This window comes from Muntiacus reevesi, chromosome 2, assembly GCF_963930625.1.
Source record: "Muntiacus reevesi chromosome 2, mMunRee1.1, whole genome shotgun sequence".
NCBI lineage: Eukaryota > Metazoa > Chordata > Mammalia > Artiodactyla > Cervidae > Muntiacus > Muntiacus reevesi.
Genome location: NC_089250.1, coordinates 121,631,844 through 121,651,092, shown reverse-complemented (window position 1 = coordinate 121,651,092; position 19,249 = coordinate 121,631,844). Strand labels below are relative to the sequence as shown.

The window sequence follows — 19,249 nt, the reverse complement described above, 5'->3', positions numbered from 1 at the left end:
AGAGAGTAATTAGAAACAGCTAAAAATATCCTTTGGCCCAGCAAATCTCCTTGTAAGATTTTTCTCACAAGCATATTCTCAGATGTGCACAAGAATACTACAGAGTTGACTGTAAGAACAACAGACTAGACCCAGCTTAAATGCTCTTCAAATGGTTATTAGAAGAACCTTGTGACACAGCCGCACAGCACATCAGCTATTAAAGCAGATGAGCCAGGTGTATGGAGCAAGAGGGAATAATCTCTAAAATATATGATAATATCAACAAAGCAACTGTGAGCTGTATCCAACTGTATGTGATTAAAACAGGGTGGGAGAGGAGAAAGGGCAGACATCAAACACAGAGGTTTGTATATTTGCAGACTATGAAAGAATATTAAAGTTCCTGAAAATACAAACGTGCCTTTGTCTGGGGTGGGGAACATAAGGCATTAAGTTAGTGAAGGAAGGAGGTTTAATTGCTACTTCTGCAAAATATTTTAAATCATATTATCAAATATCAGTTATGAATAACAGAAATTATCTTTCATCTCCCTAAAATGATGAGTAAATAGCATAGAAAGCCGGAGCTCTCTCGGCTTCATCTTAGAGAATCTGGCGAGTGTTACCTTTCCACTCTTCTATTGTGTGTTCCCTTTCATCTAACTGCTTGTCAGGTATCTTTGGTGGGGGCTGAAAAACAAGGCAACAAAAACTGAGTCAGTTTATTCAAAGTATACAAATTCCTTACAATTACTTGAAATATTAACCATGCAGAAGCCTTGGAAAAACACACTATTATACTAAGAGTGATCAATGATCAATGGTGATTTTGTGTAGACAGACTAATTTGGGAAGACTCCATGACAGGAAAAAAGATGCTTAAGTCTTTTTTTTTTCTTGTTTTTGCAGCTATTATATTTTATTTACATCATAGAATTGTGCTATGTTTTGGACACAATAATTTGTTTACAACAAAGTTAAGATGTTTTCTCAAAGTGCTCAACAAAATAGTTCAACTTATAAGGTAATAAGGCAAAAAGGCAAGAAACAATGGGAGGGAAGTTTATTTTGTGTAGGAGGTACTTGGATATGTTCATTCTCTAAAGAATTTTTCATGCAAAAACAGTAAGCACCATCATCATTTATTTATATTTTTATTTAAAATTAAAAATATATACTCCAAACCTAACTTCAACTCTAAGAGTACAAAATATTCTTCAAACATTCAGAAAAGAACTTACAGCTTCTGCTTCAGAAGGATCATACCAGACATTGATATACGGGTGCTGGAGAGCTTCATCTACAGAAATCCTTTTAGATGCATCAATTACCAGCATTTTGGATAACAAATCCCTTGCCTGACTGGCTGCAAAAATAATGAGATGTTTATGTACACATATCTCATAAGGTTTTAAATTATCAATAAATTTAAGAAACCTGAAATTATCATTTGCTAAAAAATGCTTTAAAAAGAATAGATTGACTATAAAATTAGGTCATACATATGATTAAAAATATAAGTAAAAATAACTAAAACCTCACACTGTTTCATGACTCAGAAATAATGCTGAGTTACATCCCATAAGAATATAAATAAACCCCCATATACCTCCTCCACAAACACCCACCTACCCACAATGGAATTAAAGAGAGTATTTTTAAAAGTACCTTTAAGTTTGTTGTGTTCCGAGTCAGCTGGGAAAAGTACATCAGGGAAGAGTTTCTCAAAGCTATATCCAGCATATTTAGGTCTGTTTTCAACATAAGTCCTTACTGTTGGTTGTAGTTTCTTCATGAATTCAGGACATGGTGTTCCAAGCTGTTCAATAACTTTATTCCACTGATCAATATCTAGTATCAAGTAGCTAAGAAAAATACTGTGTATCTAATGTTCAACATATTAGTCATATCCATGTTAAAATAACAAGATAATAGCAATTTAAAATTCTAAGAAAGAATGTGGCAGTTATAAATCTTATAGCCACCTTGCAAAAGGCAATGACTGTAGGTGGACAAAAAGAATCAATAACAAGCTTTGTTAACCTTATTTATTATGTGCATGTGTGTGTCTACTAATACTGATTTTATCATAAAAATGGAAGCTTAAACTCACAAATTACAAATACAAATGATGAGTGGCTCAAAGAAAAATGGTAATTCCTACCCATATAGACTCTAAATGTAAACTGGACACAATTTTGAACATAGAATTTGCCTTTTCTTCTAGCTTATCAGAAAATGTGACTGCATTTCTGAGACGGTAAGAAATATTTATCATCTGTCCTGCTTTTCCGAGTTTTCTAAGCTAACAGAAAATAACCAGTAGCAATAAAAATGATGGCATTTCTTTTTGCCATTCTTTGTTTAGCCTATGTTAACTGAAATATTTTAAAGCTCTGAAATCTGAAAAAATGACTCACTATTTTGGTTAAGGTATAAGGCTAGAAATTCCCTGGTTTCTTTCCTCCTAGTCTTTAAGTCTTTATCCTTTAAGTGCTCCCCGTGGATTAAGATCTAAAACTTTCTTACTGTAACCCAGTGAATATGGTTTCTCCCCTTCTTCTTAAAACAATTCTAAGTGTCACTTAGCTGATAGACACATAACAAATCACTGTTTCTGTAAATATCAGAAGTAGTCAGATGAACAAAAATCATGAACCCAAATCTACTCATCACCATATACAACTATTACTGCTGAAACTCTCAAGATGAAAAGATCAGTATGTTATGTTGAGAAATGAGACAACAACCGAAAGACATAGAACACATAGAACATTAACAAAAAAGAACGTGGGGAGGACAAAACAAAAGGATGACCAGAAACAACAATTTCAAAATTTATATTATGTCCTAAGTACTTCTAGACTTACTCAAGTGTATAATTATTAGAAAAATTTAATGCAAGCCATGATTTTTGATTTAGGTTAAATAAATCAACTCAAAGCCAACAAGTAATTGTGGATAATTAACTTGAGTAGTTTTCAGAATTAACAAATGAGACAACCAATAAGGGAAAGGAAAATCTATGTCAAATAGCAGGTGGTATTTTGAAAGAGTAATTTAACAATACTTTCTTATTAGGGAGAGACAAAATACATTATACCTGATCAAGCTGAAGTGTTGTCATACATTTTGACCTTTAGAAACTACATTTTAGGCCAAAGATAAGGATACGATCTGTACCTGGGAACAAAACACCACCTTTGATCATTTCTCCCATGATGCACCCAACTGACCAAATGTCAACTGAAAACAAAATGCAATGACATTAACATAAAGATTTTGGTTAAAATAAAAAAATATATAAACATTAAAAAAAATCACGCACACCATGTATACTTCAAAATTAAAGAAAGCAGTATAAAATAAAAATGAGTGACAGTGAATGTGCTCTAACTACCAGCAGAGACTGTATGTCCTACTGCCAAATGCAGCCTATGAACATTACAGAAATTTCTGAACTATAACAGCCACAAACTTTACATCTGTTTTAAAAAACCCCACATGTATGAATGTACACTATATTCATTTTCATTAGAGAACATAAGGAAGTTCATCACCTAACTAATCAAACTGCTGCAGCAGCACAAGGATACAGTCCCTTCCTGGAAAGAGGATTTTGTGGCAAACCATTTCTCCCATAATGCACCCCACAGACCATAAATCCACTATATGTTTGCAGCACAAAAGAAGGAAAAGCAAAGCAAAAGGTCGTTAAAATCAAAGAAGCATAATATGACTGCATTATATAAAAACTGCAAAACATCACAGAAAGAAAAAAGTGACTTTAATTTTAGCTAATGGAATAATTTAAAACAAAATATTTTTCAAAAGGCTTTGATTCACAAAAGCAAATGTGAAGTGTAGCCTTTTAGCTACATGTCTAATTTAAAGGGAGAGCTATGCACAGAAATCACATGATTTTAAAACCTATAGTTTGCCCCTGAAAATTCACTTATAAAGTATGAAAAAGAACCAACACAAATTTATAAATAAGGCTGAAAATGTACCAAAATTTAAAAAATAAAACCCTGATAGTATTTGGAGGTTTAACTGTGCATTATACTCTCTCTTTAAGTAAAATGAAAGAAGAAAAAAGCATGAGCAGAAGTAGTCTAGCATATTAAAATATTTAACAGAAATAATGTTTCTATGAATAATTACAGTTAAAAAGTTAACCCAAAGGTCTTCAAAAATTTTCAAGTTGGAGTTCATAAATTTGTTTTGAGAAGTGCTGTTTACTCTGAACAGAAAATCATTTGTCTTTTTGGCAACACCATGTTGCATTTACTCTACTATCCCAAAAGGAACAAGTACATGGAGAATGAGCAAATAATCAAGAAAACACAGCAAAAAAAGTATATTTCATGTTTTCCACCTAAAGTGTTTTAAACTTATAGAACTAAACCACTTTTGGTTTGTTTCGGCTGAATACAAATTTGTTATCTACAGAGTCGCCTTACTCACTGGCCCTTGCCAACTTTATTTATTTTGGCCACACGGGATGCCCAGGGACTGAACCTGTGTCCCCTGTGGTAGAAGTACGAGTCTTAACCACTGGGCCACCAGGGAAATCCTGTGACGCTTGTTAGTTTTAAATAAGAGTTCCAACCAATGTTGAAAAGAATGTACCAGACACAGAAATGAGCAATTTGATGATCTCCACCGATTTCATTAAAACTAACCACATACCCTGACACTTTTTATTTTTGGGTCTGAAAACAGATAAAAAGAGTAGGTGCTTACAGTTTAACACAAGAGGGGGAAGAATGAGCAATTTGAAGGGAAAGTTTTAGAAACTTGCATTTGTTTTTGAAGTCTCAAGACTTCAATTCTTTTAACAGCAAAAGAATAAAAGGGCAGGAATAGATGTTACAGATGTACCTTTAACCATGCAGGACGACTTGAGAACTTAAAATCTGTACTTTCTAATTCGCTCATAAGGAGACTATTAGTTCATTACAGAATTTTAGGAGCTATATTTAGGAATAAATTTTGGAAATCCTGTGGAACTAAAGTTTCTCTAAAACTTCACATTAGAATACATACAAATCTTTTTGTATTATGGCATAATTCAACCTCCAAGGATAAAATTTTATTATTTTTTATTTATTTATTTATTCATTTATTTTTTCCCAAGGATAAAATTTTAGAGGGAAAGTTAATTTTCACCTATCAGTTCAGAGAAAATTTTTATCCAGGGTTTTCATTTTTGGCAAAAATCTATTACAACAATTTTTCCTTGTGGATTTTATAGAGAATAGCAAGTTTTAGTTAAATATCTAGGACACAATTTATGTACATAATCTTGAGTAAAACATATTTTAAAACATTTCAAAAGCTGCAAGCATGAGAGGCTATTGTAAGCACTGTCTGGGCTAATGAAGACTTTCCTCAGAATAAGAAAAGATTGATTCAAACATAAAAAGATCTTTATAAGTCTAACTGTTTAGTCTATTTGGCAGTTTAAATAAATCCCATTATCTCATTTTGCAAAAAGCTCTGAGGGTAGCTTGCAATAAAAGACATATATATAAAATAAAGTTGTTAAAACAGGTGTAGGATGGGTGAGAGGTGTCACTAAAAGGTGGAAGTTCTTATGTTTAACCTTGCTGGCTAATGTAGCTATCAATATTAAGCATTATATTTGACTCAGTTTCCTGGAGCCAAAAAAAAAAAAGAATTCAATAAAATGGACATATATAATTCTTCTCTAAGAAAGGAAAGTATGTCAACTCTTTATATGATAGTTTTTCTTGGTGCTAATTTCTACTAGGGAGCGCCTAAGATCACAATTCTAAGACAAAGTGACACATTGCACATTATTTATGACAATCAATGGTTTTACAGCAAATACAAAAACAATGATCATGTTGTCACTTGAAATAGTAATTCTCCAAATCAAAAAAAGAGAGTCTAATACTAAATCTAACTCACTGGATTTTACAGGGTATAAGACAATTTTAGGTAAAGAGTAAGACAACAGAACAGCATGTTTATTTAAGAACCAAAGAATAATACTGATAATAAATGTCTGAAGTGTTTTTAACTAGCTCAGATAAGAATATTAAGCTAAAACCCTCACTTCAAAGTTATCTCTTTTAGAAAAAAAGAATCCTCAAAACTGATCTGATACAGTTTCTTGATTCAGAGTAAACTGCTGTTTCAGAGTCTTTTGCTAGAAAAAATGTCTAGGTTCTACTTTATGAAGTATTTTGAATTATCACATTAAAAAACTTAAAGTCAATAAAATCCTGTGTAGACTTATTCATCTTCCAAATGACTGAGATTCAGCAAAATTTCTTAGGTATAAATATGTGTATGTATAACATTTTTTAAAAATTCATGAACTACATGCCTGATCATTTTCTTCAACCTAATTCTAGTGTTAATTTATGTAACTGGCTATATTCGCACATAGTAATGCCATTTCTTTAAGGCTGGACACAAGGGCTTTGATGAAACACCATTTCCTCTGAAAGGTCACCTTAAATTAATTATCCATCAGCTTTGTAGAACAGCCTTACTGTAGCTCTTAAAGTTTGCACTAAGTGCTGCTGCTTTAATGTCACGGGACAGGAAACATGTGCAAATATCATTAATGCAAACTAAGATCACCACTGAAGATATGGGTCCACTATATACTCCTTGAGTCCATGTTAGAATCCTCATTTTCACGTTACAGGCAAGAAAATGGTATGTATTCTATATAGGCATTCTGTTACAGGGGCCATGGTAACAAATTCTTTATCTGATAGTTGTATTGATGATTATATATTTGTATTTAAATAAACAGGGGCCCCAAGTTTTTCCAAACATTTATGACAAAATTTGTAGTTACTTCCAGACTCTTGATAAACATTTCAAACAGTGATAATTTTCTTTATGCATTTCAATTTAAGTATTTACATAAGAAATCTGATAAAAGCACATAAATCTGAACAGAATTTCAAGTAAATAGTGTTTGCTGACCGTTTTCTTTGTAGCCCATGCCTAGGATGACCTCAGGTGCTCTGTAGTAGCGAGTCACTACGTAAGGTGTCATCATAAAACTAGTTCCTGCAGTCCTGGCCAGTCCAAAGTCAAGAATCTTCAAAGTGCAGTCTGATTTTACTACTATATTACTGGGCTTTAAGTCCTTCAAAAATAAAAATACAAAAAATGACTGCTATGATATAAACAAATATTTTGCAGTCCACATGTTATGAATGAGATCACTTATAAAACAATTCATGCTAATTGTTCATTTTTCTCAAACTGTAATTGTTACCACTGCACAGATTCATCATAATAGGCAAATCTGAGAAACTAGCTTGATGGCATTTTTAATTTACAAATACATATAGTAGTTATTAGAAGCTAGTAATGTTTTATTTGCTAGAAAATATGATTAGACACTTTCAATCAAGGGGTGTAAAAGCGATTTGGAATGGCATCTCAAAGCTCATGTAAGAACTTTTTACGGTTAAATAAAGAGAGAATCATAAGTTAGCATTTATATTCACTTGTACACTAAATTACTAGCTTTTAAAATTTTCATTTTAATATCACAATAAGCTTTATATAGATATTATTTATCAACAATAGGCCATTCTATGTCAACCCAATCACACGTCATTTGACTTTTCAAATAGGCAGATGTCCAACTCTGAAGGACCAAAGTAATCATTATCAGTTTTCCCATCACTGTTTTCTCAACCAAAATCATACAAATTTGTTCACACAATTTTTGACTGCCCACAGAGGTAGGACATCATTGTCCTGGTGCCACTAGTCCATAAAATTACTTGCTGCTGATGCTACTATGTAACATCTGTGAAGAACTACCCATGTGAACCCAACCTCAAGGAATTCTATTCTACAATCATAAAAAGGCAGCAGCATAAATACTCAAGGCTTCAAGTTCAACCCATCTTGCCTTTTAGCTACCATGAATCCTATTATGAATGGAGAGACCAAAAAAAGCAGGCCTATAATTCACATATATTGAATATCAGTGATTAACGGTACAGAAAGCTGGCCTGAAAAATAATGATTAATTACTCTTGCAATGTGTATATGTATATGCATACTGTCTTTAGCCTACTTCGATAGGCAATCATAGGTGGACTTAGAAGACATGTCACCTATTTGTTGTTGCGGTTCCGCTGCTAAGTTGTGTCTGACTCTTTGGGGCCCTATGGACTGTGGCATGCCAGGTTCCTCTGTCCCCCACTATCGCCCAGAGTTTGCTCAAACTGATGTCTATTGAGTTGGTAATGCTATCTAACCATCTCATCCTCTGCAGCTCCCATCTCCTTTGCCTTCGATCTCTCCCAGTACCAGGGCCTTTTCCAAAGAGCTGGCTCTTCGCATCAGGTGGCCAAAGTACTGGAGTTACAGCTTCAGCAGCAGTCCTTTCAATAAACATTCAGGGATGATCTCCTTTATGGGTGACTGGTCTGACCTCCCTGCAGTCCAAGAGACTCTCAAGAGTCTTCTCCATAGCACCACAATTCAGTGCTCAGCCTTCTTTATGGACCAACTGTCACATCTGTACATGACTATGGGAAAAACCACAGCTTTGACTAGATGAACCTTTATCAGCAAAGCAACGTCTCTACTCTTTTAATATGCTGTCTAGGTTTGTCATGTCATTTATAGGTTTTATCAAATTAAAAATAAGTATCAACAGGCTTACTGGAACAGAAGATGAACATTTTTATTATTGCTATCCTATAAATATGTGGTCATTATTTCCAAAATGCAATATTTCAGCAAAGAAACACTGCATGTTCAAAAATAAATATTATGAGCTTTGACGCTATTTCAAAGTCTATCATGTTGGTTAATGATTTAATGGCTCATTGTAGTACTGAATTCTAGTCTAGGAATAAGATTTCAACCTTAAACACTTTACTTTGGAAGAGTTAAGAACAAAATAAAAAGATTTTTAAATAGTCATTTTTTGTTAAGGGAAAGAAACTTTCAAAAAAGAATATCATCTGAAATTCATCCTTGTATATCAATATGTATGGGCTTCCTAGTGGCATAGTAGTAAAGAATATGCCTGCCAATGCAGGAGATGCAGTTTCAATCCCTGGGTCAGGAAGATCCCCCTGGAGTAGGAAATGGCAATCCACTCCAGCATTCTTGCCTGGAAAATTCCATGGGTAGAGGAGCCTGGCAGGCTCCAGTCCATGGGGTGGCAAAGAGTTGGACACGACTAAGCGACTAAGGACACACACACACACATCAATATGTACCTTTCTACAGATACTTACTAGCATTGCTATCTGTATCTCTGAAGAATTACTGAACTTATATGAATGTGTGCCAGAAGTAGTGAACTAACTTAATATTCCATCTTCTCTACCACATTTTTCCAACCTGTGATTAATTCTAGTCAATGGGATGTGAGTGGGAACTAAGAATAGAAGGGCCAGTTTCTTATACACTAGCAGTGGACCATCTGAAAGACAGATTAAGAAAATAACTCCATTTATAATAGTTTCCAAAAGAATAAGATACCTAGGAAAAAAATTTTAACTAAGGTTGTGAAAAGACTTGAACACTGAAAACTGTAAAACACAGAAGATCTGTCACAGACTACACTGCATTCCCCACCCCCAATCAAGTGCAAACATTGAAGTCCTAACCCTTAATGTGACTGTTTCTGGAGATAGGACCCTTATAGAGGTAATTAAGGTTAAATGAGGTCATATGGGTTGGGCTCAATACAAAAGAACTGGTGTCCTTATAAGAAAAGAGAAAGAGACACCAGAGCTTGCTCTCTTTTCTTACAAGCACAGAAGAAAGGGCATATGAGGACATAGCAAGAAGGCGGCTACCTCCACATCAGTAAGAGATCTCACTAGAAACGGAATTTACTGGCATGTTGGTCCTGGACTTCTAACCTCCGAAAACTGTGAGAAAATAAATATCTCTTGTTTAGGCCACCTAGTCTGTGCTGTTTTGTTATGGTACACATAATAGACTAATAACAACCTAAGTAAATGGAAAGACATGCTATATTTGTGAATTGGAATACTAAATATAGTTAAGACAGCAAAACTCCCCAAGCAATCTACAGAGTCAATGAAATCATTATTAGTATTACAATTCCAATGGTCTTTTCAGCAGAAATAGAAAAGCTGATACTTAAAGTTCATATCGAATCACAAGGAGCCCTGAACAGTCAAAATGATATTGAGAAAGAATAAAGCTGATGGACTCATATTATCCTATTTCAAAATTTACTACAAAGCTACAGTGCTCAAAATAAAGTGGTACTGGTAAAAAGCACAGACACAAAGACCAATGGAATTGAGAACTGAGAGTCCAGAAATAAAAACATATGTCTATAGCCAACTGAATTTCAATAAGGATGCCAAAATCATTCAATGAGAAAACAATAGTCTCTCTTAATAAATGGTGCTAGGATAACTGGATTTCCACAAGCAAAAGAATGAAGTTATTAGCGCCTTATCTCATACCATATACAAAAATTAACTCAAAATGGGTCAATGACCTAAACATAAGAGCTAAAACTATTGATGAAAAACTAAGAGAAAATCTTTATGACCTCGAATTCGACAATGGATTCTTACATACGACACTAAAAGTACAAAACCACCAAAGAAAACATAAACTGATTTTAATGAAAATTAAAATGTTTGCATATCAAAAGAGATCAAGAAAGTGAAAAGACAACATACAAAATAGAAGAAAATATTTACAAATTACTCATCTGATATCTAGTATTCAGATATCAGATCAAGATATTCAGATATCAAGGATCTAGTATTCAGAATACATAAAGAACCCTGATAACTCAACAACAAAGACAAATAACTCAATTAAAAAATGGGCAAAGGGCTTGAATAGATATGTCTTCTAAGAAGATATACAAATACACAACCACCATGAAAAGATGCTTAATGTCATTAGAGAAATTCAAGTTAAAACCACAATGAGATACCACTTCTTACTCACTAGGATGGCTAGAATGAAAAAGTCATTAGGAATCAGCAAAGATTTGGGGAAATTGGAATTTTTGTGTACCATTGCTGGAAATGTAAAATGGTGTATCCACTGTGGAAAACAATTTGCTGGTTCTTCAGAAAGTTAAATAAGACCCAGCAATAAAACTCCTAGGTAGATACCCAAAAGAACTAAAAACAGGAACTCAAATACTTCTACGTTAATGTTTTTAACAGCACTAAAAGCTTACAGGTAGAAATAACCCAGGTGTCCATTAATGGATGAACAGATAAACAAAACATGGTAAATATATACAATAGAATATTCATCCGTCGTAAAAAGGAATGAACTACTGATAACACTTTAACATGGGTGAAATTGAAAACATTATGCTAAGTTAAAGAAACCAGACAAAAAGCTCATATATTGTACAATTCTGCTTATATGAAATATCCAGAAGAGGTAAATCCATGGACACTGAGAGCAGACTGGTATATGCCAGGGGTTGGGGAGAGAAGGGATGACTACCATGGGTAGGTAGTTTTCTTTTGGAGCAATGAAAATATTTTGAAATTTGGTATCAGTAGTGGTTGCACTATATTGTGAATGCACTAAATATCATTGAACTGTATACTTCTGAAACACTGTGAATTTTATGTTACATCCATTTAACCTCAATGATTAAAAAAAGATATGAGTTTTTTCTACTAACCCGATGAATAATTCCAGCAGAGTGAAGGTGCTTGATTCCACACAGCATCTGATAGAGAAGGTAGGACATTCTTTCATGATCTAGTTCCATCTGAATCACTTGACAAAGATTTGCATCCATGAGCTCCATGACTATGTAACTTTACGGGCGAAAAAAGATAACAGCTAAAGTACGCAGTAACAATCAAAGAATAATATGTATTAACAACATTTTAATTATTACACTTACACATCTTGAAATTCTTCTAGGGATTTCTGTGGTGTAAAAACATTCAAAAGGCCAATTATCTGTGGCAAAAGCAGAGAAATAGAAAAATGAGAAATTCCTTAACAGTATTTTTGTTTGGAAACTGCAAATACATGGATTAAAAAAAAGCCACCCTTTAGTGTGAAGTTTTCAAGTCTTATGTTCTAAGCTTAAGTAATTGCCTTATTTTATATATTAAACCTTTATGGCCAGGGTTGGAGGCAGGGAGAGAAGCAGAGCACAGAGAATATTAAGGGCAGAGACAAGACTCTGAATGATACTGTAATGGTAGATATATGCATCATTACACATTTGTCCAAACCCACAGAATGTACAACACCAAAGGTGAACCCTAATGCAAACTCTGGACTCTGGGTTATAAGTATATGTCAATGTAGGTACACTGATATAAAAAATGTACCACTCTGATGGGGGATGTTAATAATGCAGGAAGCTATGCATGTATGTGGGCAGAGGATATATGGGCTATCTCTGTACTTTTCTTTAGATTTTGCTGTGAACCTAAAACTGCTCTAAAAACACAGTCTTACACACACACACACACACACACACACACACAAACTATACCAACAGAAGAGCTCCAGAAAATACATTCCATTTATGAACATTCAATTATTATGGACCTATATTATACAATCCTCTACATCATCTGTAAGCAAATCTTAAGTACTTTCTGCTAGCTTTTATCCAACTCAATACTTTTATGTAACCTCACCCTTTCAACCTCTGGTTTTTCATAAAACTGCACTTAGCCAGATTTCCTCATTTCCCATCTAGTTCACCAGTTTATCCATAGGCATGCAATCTTTCCCACTATTCTTTTTCAGTCCTCCTCCCTTCTCTATTTGTACCCTTTTCCTGGGTGATACTATGTATGTTTTTTCCCTCCAAATGTATGTAGATAATTCCAAATACTCATTAAAGGTTCTTTAGTTTATGAGTCTCAGATTTTCATTGCTACTTCACATGAGGTCTCTCAAAATAATATAAAATTGAAATTACCCTTCCAAACCAAACCTCTTACTTTTCCACAGTATCTTCTTTTTTACAACAGAAAAGAGTGATTTTTCACTCTTTTTCTCAATATCTGAAAAGTGAAAGTGTTAGTTGCTCAGTTGCATCCAACTCTTTGTGACCCCATGGACTGTAGCCATTTCACCATAATAAATAACAGAATGCTATCCACTCACTATTGTCAGGGTGAATTTCAACCTCTTTTCACTCCCTGTGCTACTACATATGCTGAGGATTCTAACATCTCATCTAGACTGTTCATGCTGTAATAACTTCTAACACTTGGTTCCCTAACAATGTTTTTCTGCAAATCCAGCTACCATTTTACTGTCTATAATATATGGCAATAAAAAGATAATATTACCTTTTCAAAAATCTAAAGCCACCAAAAAAAATTCTGTAACTCCCCTGCAGTACATTTACAGCCCTCCATGACAGGAAGCAACCCATTTCATCTCTTGCTAAGCCCTCTATTAAACTTGACACTTGAGCAAAAAGGCTTTTTTAAAAAAACTGTCAAGGCCTTTAAACATACTATTCCCTACGTTTGTCACTTTCCTACTAAATGCTACGAAATCTCCGAGATAGGCCTCTTTTGTAGGGTCTGACAATGCCTAGTTCTTCACAGAGTGGAGTGTTCTACCTCGGCCCCACATCTATGTTATTATGGCATTTAATACACTGTAGCATAGTCCTGCTTTCACAACAGCCTCTTACTCCTTTTTACAATTTTGACAAACAAGAAAATACCTGACACATATTTTTGAAATGTGTTGACAATTATAATGTTTTTCTAGACATAAACTTCATGAGGGCAGAACCCATGTTAGTCATTTAAGCATAAAGCTTTGCTTACAGAAGGTATCCAAATACATGTTAAGTACATATTCAGTGTTAAAATTCTGAAAAATAATTTTCAGATCAGAGAGGGTAAAACAAATTTGTTTAAGACAGGGGAATAAGTATCGAATTGTTCTAAATGAATGCCTCCTAACATGTCTCCTAATCAGATAAACTACACACTTGGAGACTTAAAGAAATAGTAAAACCATTCTCATTAATATTTAGGCAATCCCAGAGTAGAAGTGTGGTATCAAAGATGAAAAGCATACAAAGGCAGAAAGGATATCAGTGGTTTCTCAGAACTGAGATGGGGGAATGAGAGTCAAAGGAATGGGGTTTCTTTATAAGGTGATGAAGATGTCATAGAACGTACTGTGGTGATAGTCACATGTATCAGCAAATATACTAAAAACCAATGAATTAAATGGATTAGTTGTATAGTATGTGAATTGTATCAGAATAAAGCTGTTATATAAAAAAGATTAAAATGGATAGCTGTCTTGCTTTTCCAAAAGAGAAATGAAGAAAATTACATCAATTGTACACTGGACAAACAAAAGTCAAGGACTGATTAAATGGGTGGCATATGACCACTTTGAAAGAAGTAAAAATTATTAGAAACAGGTAAAAATTCACTGAGAAACTTTACTTCTGTGAACAGAAACAACAATAGCAATAATAACAAAGAACAGCAACAGATTAGAGGAATGCAACCAGATATATATGAAGATTTCAGAAAGGTATTTTTGAAAATGAAAAAATATAAAAGGGTGAAAGTCATATGTCTAAGTTTTTATAACCATTTAGAAAACAGAATTAGGAATGTTTTACTAATTTCATTTAAACATTTTTTTAAAGTTTCTGCTAAACTGCTTTATCCAATATTATTAAATAAAGTTCCAATGTCAAAGAATAATGGGAACAAATTCACCTCTGTGCTAAGGTTCCAGTTTTCTGAAATGTCAGCCTAACAGAAAACAAAAAGCAGAAGATGAGATAAAGCCTACATAAAGTTCTAAAACATCTACTTATTTAAAATTCCTCTTAAAAAGTAGATGTCAGAAAATTACACAATCTTCATTTCATAAAGTATTTTTCATCTAATATTTAATAAAGTTGAGAAAAATTTCACAATCCAGATACACTTTTAAGCAATGTTTCAACCCAAAAGAACAATTTAAAACACCTACTCTTTTAAAAGATTTTGATATTCAGGTATTTATGAAGAAGTCTTGATTTTATACTTAAGAAATTTTCTAAATGTTCACTTACATTTTTGTGATTTACACATTTCATAAGAACTAGTTCTCTGTAAGCACGCTTAGCATGAGTTTGATTCTGAAATGGCCGGCTTAGCTTCTTGATTGCAACGTTTCTTTCAAGAATGGCATCATAAGCTGCACTGTAATAAGAAATTCCAAAACAACAAAAATTTAATAAAAAATCTGCAAACTTAATTATGAAACATCCATGTAGATTTCTCACTTTCTCCAAAGATAAATGCAACTGAATCAATTTCCAGCCCTTAGTACTCAACCTGTTTCTTAAAATACTAATGGATTAAAAGCAAAAATGAACTGTGAAGAAAGAGACTGCGTGTTCACTGGGGGTCATCCAAGATCCATCTAGCATACAATGGGCACATAATACACAAATCTTTAATGAGTATTCAAGTCCAATAGATATACCTTAGAGACTAAATGAATCCCTCACCCCAAATTGACATTAAAGAAAGACAGGATAAAAAATACACGTGGTCATAAATTCTACTCAAAACACTTGTTGAAGAATTCTACGTAAGTACATCACCTCCTCCTCTTCAGACACAAAAAAACTAACACAGAAAGAGGAAAGTACATATAAAGGCATCTATATGAAAGATTATTTTATAAAAGTAAACACAAAATTTGTTTTGGAGGTGAAATTGAAAATCAAGGTATTTATAAATGCTAGATTTCAGGACACCAGAAGCCACTTCATAACTATTAATGAAACACCTATAATTCCGGGAAATATAACACTATATTCATTAACTCTTCATCTCTCAAATAAGACACTGACCAAGTGGTACATTTCACAAATGACAGGTCAAAGAAAGTAAAGCACAAGTAAGGTAAAGTGCCTAAAAATTATAGAACAGTATGAAAGAGATTTTAAAAATCATTTGGATTAATCACTGCCTGATATAGGGCCAGAGAGGTTAACTAATTTGTCCAAGGTCAGCCAGAAGGTTGAAAGCATAGCCGAGTCCAGAAGACTGAGAGATAAGGTCATGCTTTTCATCCTGGGCCACTATAAAAGATGATTTCTCTTTATGTAATGTTTGGAAAATCAGCATTTGTTGTTGTTTAGCTGCTAAGTTGTATCCAACTCTTTGCAGCTCTATGGACAGCAGCTCGCTATGCTCCTGTCCATGGGATTTCCCAGGCAAGAATACTGGAGTGCACTGCCACTTTCTTTTCCAGGTGATCTTTCTGACCCAGGGATAGAACTCACATCTCCCAGGGGGGATTCTTTACCACTGAGCCACTAGGGAAGCCCAAAGGTAGCATAATACGGATGAAAATTATTCTCTAACATAACTGGAACCTATATTATTCTCTAACCTATTCTCTAACCTATTCCTAATAGAGGAAAACAATAGAATGGGAAAGACTAGAGATCTCTTCAAGAAAATTAGAAATACCAAAGGAACATTTTATGCAAAGATGGGTTCAATAAAGGACAGAAATGGTATGGACCTAACAGAAGCGGAAGATATTAAGAAGAGGTGGCAAGAATACACAGAAGAACTATGCAAAAAAGACCTTCACAACCCAGATAATCACGATGGTGTGATCACTCACCTAGAGCCAGACATCCTGCAATGTGAAGTCAAGTGGGCCTTAGGAAGCATCACTACAAACAAAGCTAGTGGAGGTGATGGAATTCTGGTTGACCTATTTCAAATCCTAAAAGATGATGCCATGAAAGTGCTGCACTCAATATGTCAGCAAATTTGGAGAACTCAGCAGTGGCCACAGGACTGGAAAAGGTCAGTTTTCATTCTAATCCCAAAGAAAGGCAATGCCAAAGAATGCTCAAACTACCGCACAATTGCACTCATCTCACACGCTAGTACTGTAATGCTCAAAATTCTCCAAGCCAGTCTTTAGCAATACGTGAACCGTGAACTTCCAGATGTTCAAGCTGGTTTTAAAAAAGGCAGAGGAACCAAAGATCAAATTGCCAACATCCGCTGGATCATTGAAAAAGGAAGAGAGTTCCAGAAAAACATCTATTTCTGCTTTATTGACTGTGCCAAAGCCTTTGACTGTGTGAAAGTGAAAGTCGCTCAGTCATGCCCGACATTTTGCGACCCCATGGACTATACAGTCCATGGAATTCTCCAAGCCAGAATACTGGAGTGGGTAGCCTTTCCCTTCTCCAGGGGATCTTCCCAACCCAGGGATCGTGCCCAGGTCTCCCGCATTGAAGGTGTACTCTTTACCAGCTGAGCCACCAGGGAAGCCCAAGAATACTGGAGAGGGTAACTTTTCCCTTCTCCAGGGGTCTTCCCGACCCAGGAATCAAACCGGGGTCTCCTGCATAGCAGGCGGATTCGCTTGACTGTGTGGATCACAATAAACCGTGGAAAATTCTGAAAGAGATGGGAATACCAGACCACCTGACCTGCCTCTTAAGAAACCTGCATGTAGGTCAGGAAGCAACAGTTAGAACTGGACATGGAACAACAGACTGGTTCCAAACAGGCAAAGCAGTATATCAAGGCTGTATACTGTCACTCTGCTTATTTAACTTATATGCAGAGGACATCATGAGAAACGCTGGGCTGGAAGAAGCACAAGCTGGAATCAAGACTGCTGGGAGAAATATCAATAACCTCAGATATGCAGATGACACCACCCTTATGGCAGAGAGTGAAGAGGAACTGAAAAGCCTCTTGATGAAAGTGAAAGAGGAGAGTGAAAAAGTTGACTTAAAGCTCAACATTCTGAAAACAAAGATCATGGCATCCTGTCTCATCACTTCATGGGAAATAGATGGGGAAACAGTGGAAACAGTGGCTGACTTTTATTTTTTGGGGCTCCAAAATCACTGCACATGGTGATTGCAGCCATGAAATTAAAAGACGCTTACTCCTTGGAAGGAAAATTATGACCAACCTAGACAGCATATTAAAAAGCAGAGACAAGCATTACTTTGTCCACAAAGGTCTATCTAGTCAAGGCTATGGATGTGAGAGCTGGACTATAAAAAAAGCTGAGCACAGAAGAATTGATGCTTTTGAACTATGGTGTTCGAGAAGACTCTTCAGAGTCCCTTGGACTGCAAGGAAATCCAACTAGTCCATCCTAAAGGAGATCAGTCCTGCGTGTTCATTGGAAGGACTGATGTTGAAGCTTAAACCTCAATACTCTGGCCACCTCAGGTGAAGAGCTGACTCATTTGAAAAGACCCTGATGCTGAGAAAGATTGAGGGCAGGAGGAGAAGGGGACAACAGAGGATGAGATGGTTGGATGGCATCACCGACTCAATGGACATGAATTTGGGTGAACTCCAGGAGTTGGTGATGGACAGGGAGGCCTGGCGTGCTGCAGTTCACGCGCTTGCAAAGAGTCAGACATGACTGAGTGACTGAACTAATTGTAAACTTGAGGGTTTTTTGTGGCTATTTTACTATATTAAATATAGTGAAGAAATTATGTATTAAGAAATTGGCACTGCATAAAAGGATATATCTATACATTCTATATACCACAACTATTGCCTATATGCATATATATACATACACATACCAAAACATATTATTATCTTTATTAGAAAGTGCCACTATTTACAGGTATGTTCTTCCCAAATTAAAAAAAAAAAAAGCAAAGCAAAAAAATTAAAGGTCATGCAAATGTTTAGAAGTTTTGATTGTTTCAGATAAAGCATGTTTTATTTTTAACCATTAACTTCATTCTTATTATTTTTTATCTATTACATCAAAGTAATACTTCAAACTCTAAAATTGAAAAATTCAAGTATCCTATTGAACTGTTTTGTATCCAAGGAAATTAGATTTCTAATTATTGACTCTCAAATATGCACAAATTAGAAACACCTGGGTATTCAGAGGTCCCAATCCAGACCCAATGAATCTTACTATCTAAAACTGAGGCCCAAAATAATGTCTTTAAAAAAAAAATTAAGTTCTTCAGTTGATTCTGACAGTAATACAACAGTGACTTAAAAAAATTATTATTTGTCTATTTCATAGTAATGTTTTGGAAGGAATAATCAAATATTTGAAGGCATTTATTCCTTAGGCAGGTGTTACCTTCCAAAGCAATTTTAAAAAAATTCTGGTATACAAATTTCAAAAAGCACTTACCTGAGGATAAGTGAAGGTACCTGTTGAGGCAGTCCAAGAGCAGGTTGGAAAAGAATTTCCAGACACAGAGCATTTCAGAAGGGAGTGAGTT

The 19,249-nt window shown here is 34.8% G+C and overlaps 1 protein-coding gene across 6 annotated transcripts in view; it reads right to left on the bottom strand.

Moving 5' to 3' along the window:
- Positions 1-19,249, bottom strand: part of MAPK8 (mitogen-activated protein kinase 8) — a 92,163-nt gene that overhangs the window by 12,650 nt on the left and 60,264 nt on the right. For 3 of the 6 annotated variants that reach the window (XM_065922755.1, XM_065922760.1, XM_065922756.1), the window contains exons 3-11: positions 15,053-15,182; positions 14,712-14,747; positions 11,885-11,943; positions 11,657-11,795; positions 6,955-7,120; positions 3,157-3,228; positions 1,651-1,833; positions 1,224-1,348; positions 609-672 (exon numbers count right to left, since the gene is read on the bottom strand). In XM_065922755.1, the coding sequence (XP_065778827.1) occupies positions 609-672; positions 1,224-1,348; positions 1,651-1,833; positions 3,157-3,228; positions 6,955-7,120; positions 11,657-11,795; positions 11,885-11,943; positions 14,712-14,747; positions 15,053-15,182 (974 nt within the window). Of the gene's footprint in view, positions 1-608; positions 673-1,223; positions 1,349-1,650; positions 1,834-3,156; positions 3,229-3,578; positions 3,651-6,954; positions 7,121-11,656; positions 11,796-11,884; positions 11,944-14,711; positions 14,748-15,052; positions 15,183-19,249 lie in introns of all 6 variants that reach the window. The other 3 variants (XM_065922757.1, XM_065922759.1, XM_065922758.1) reach the window with 3 other exon arrangements.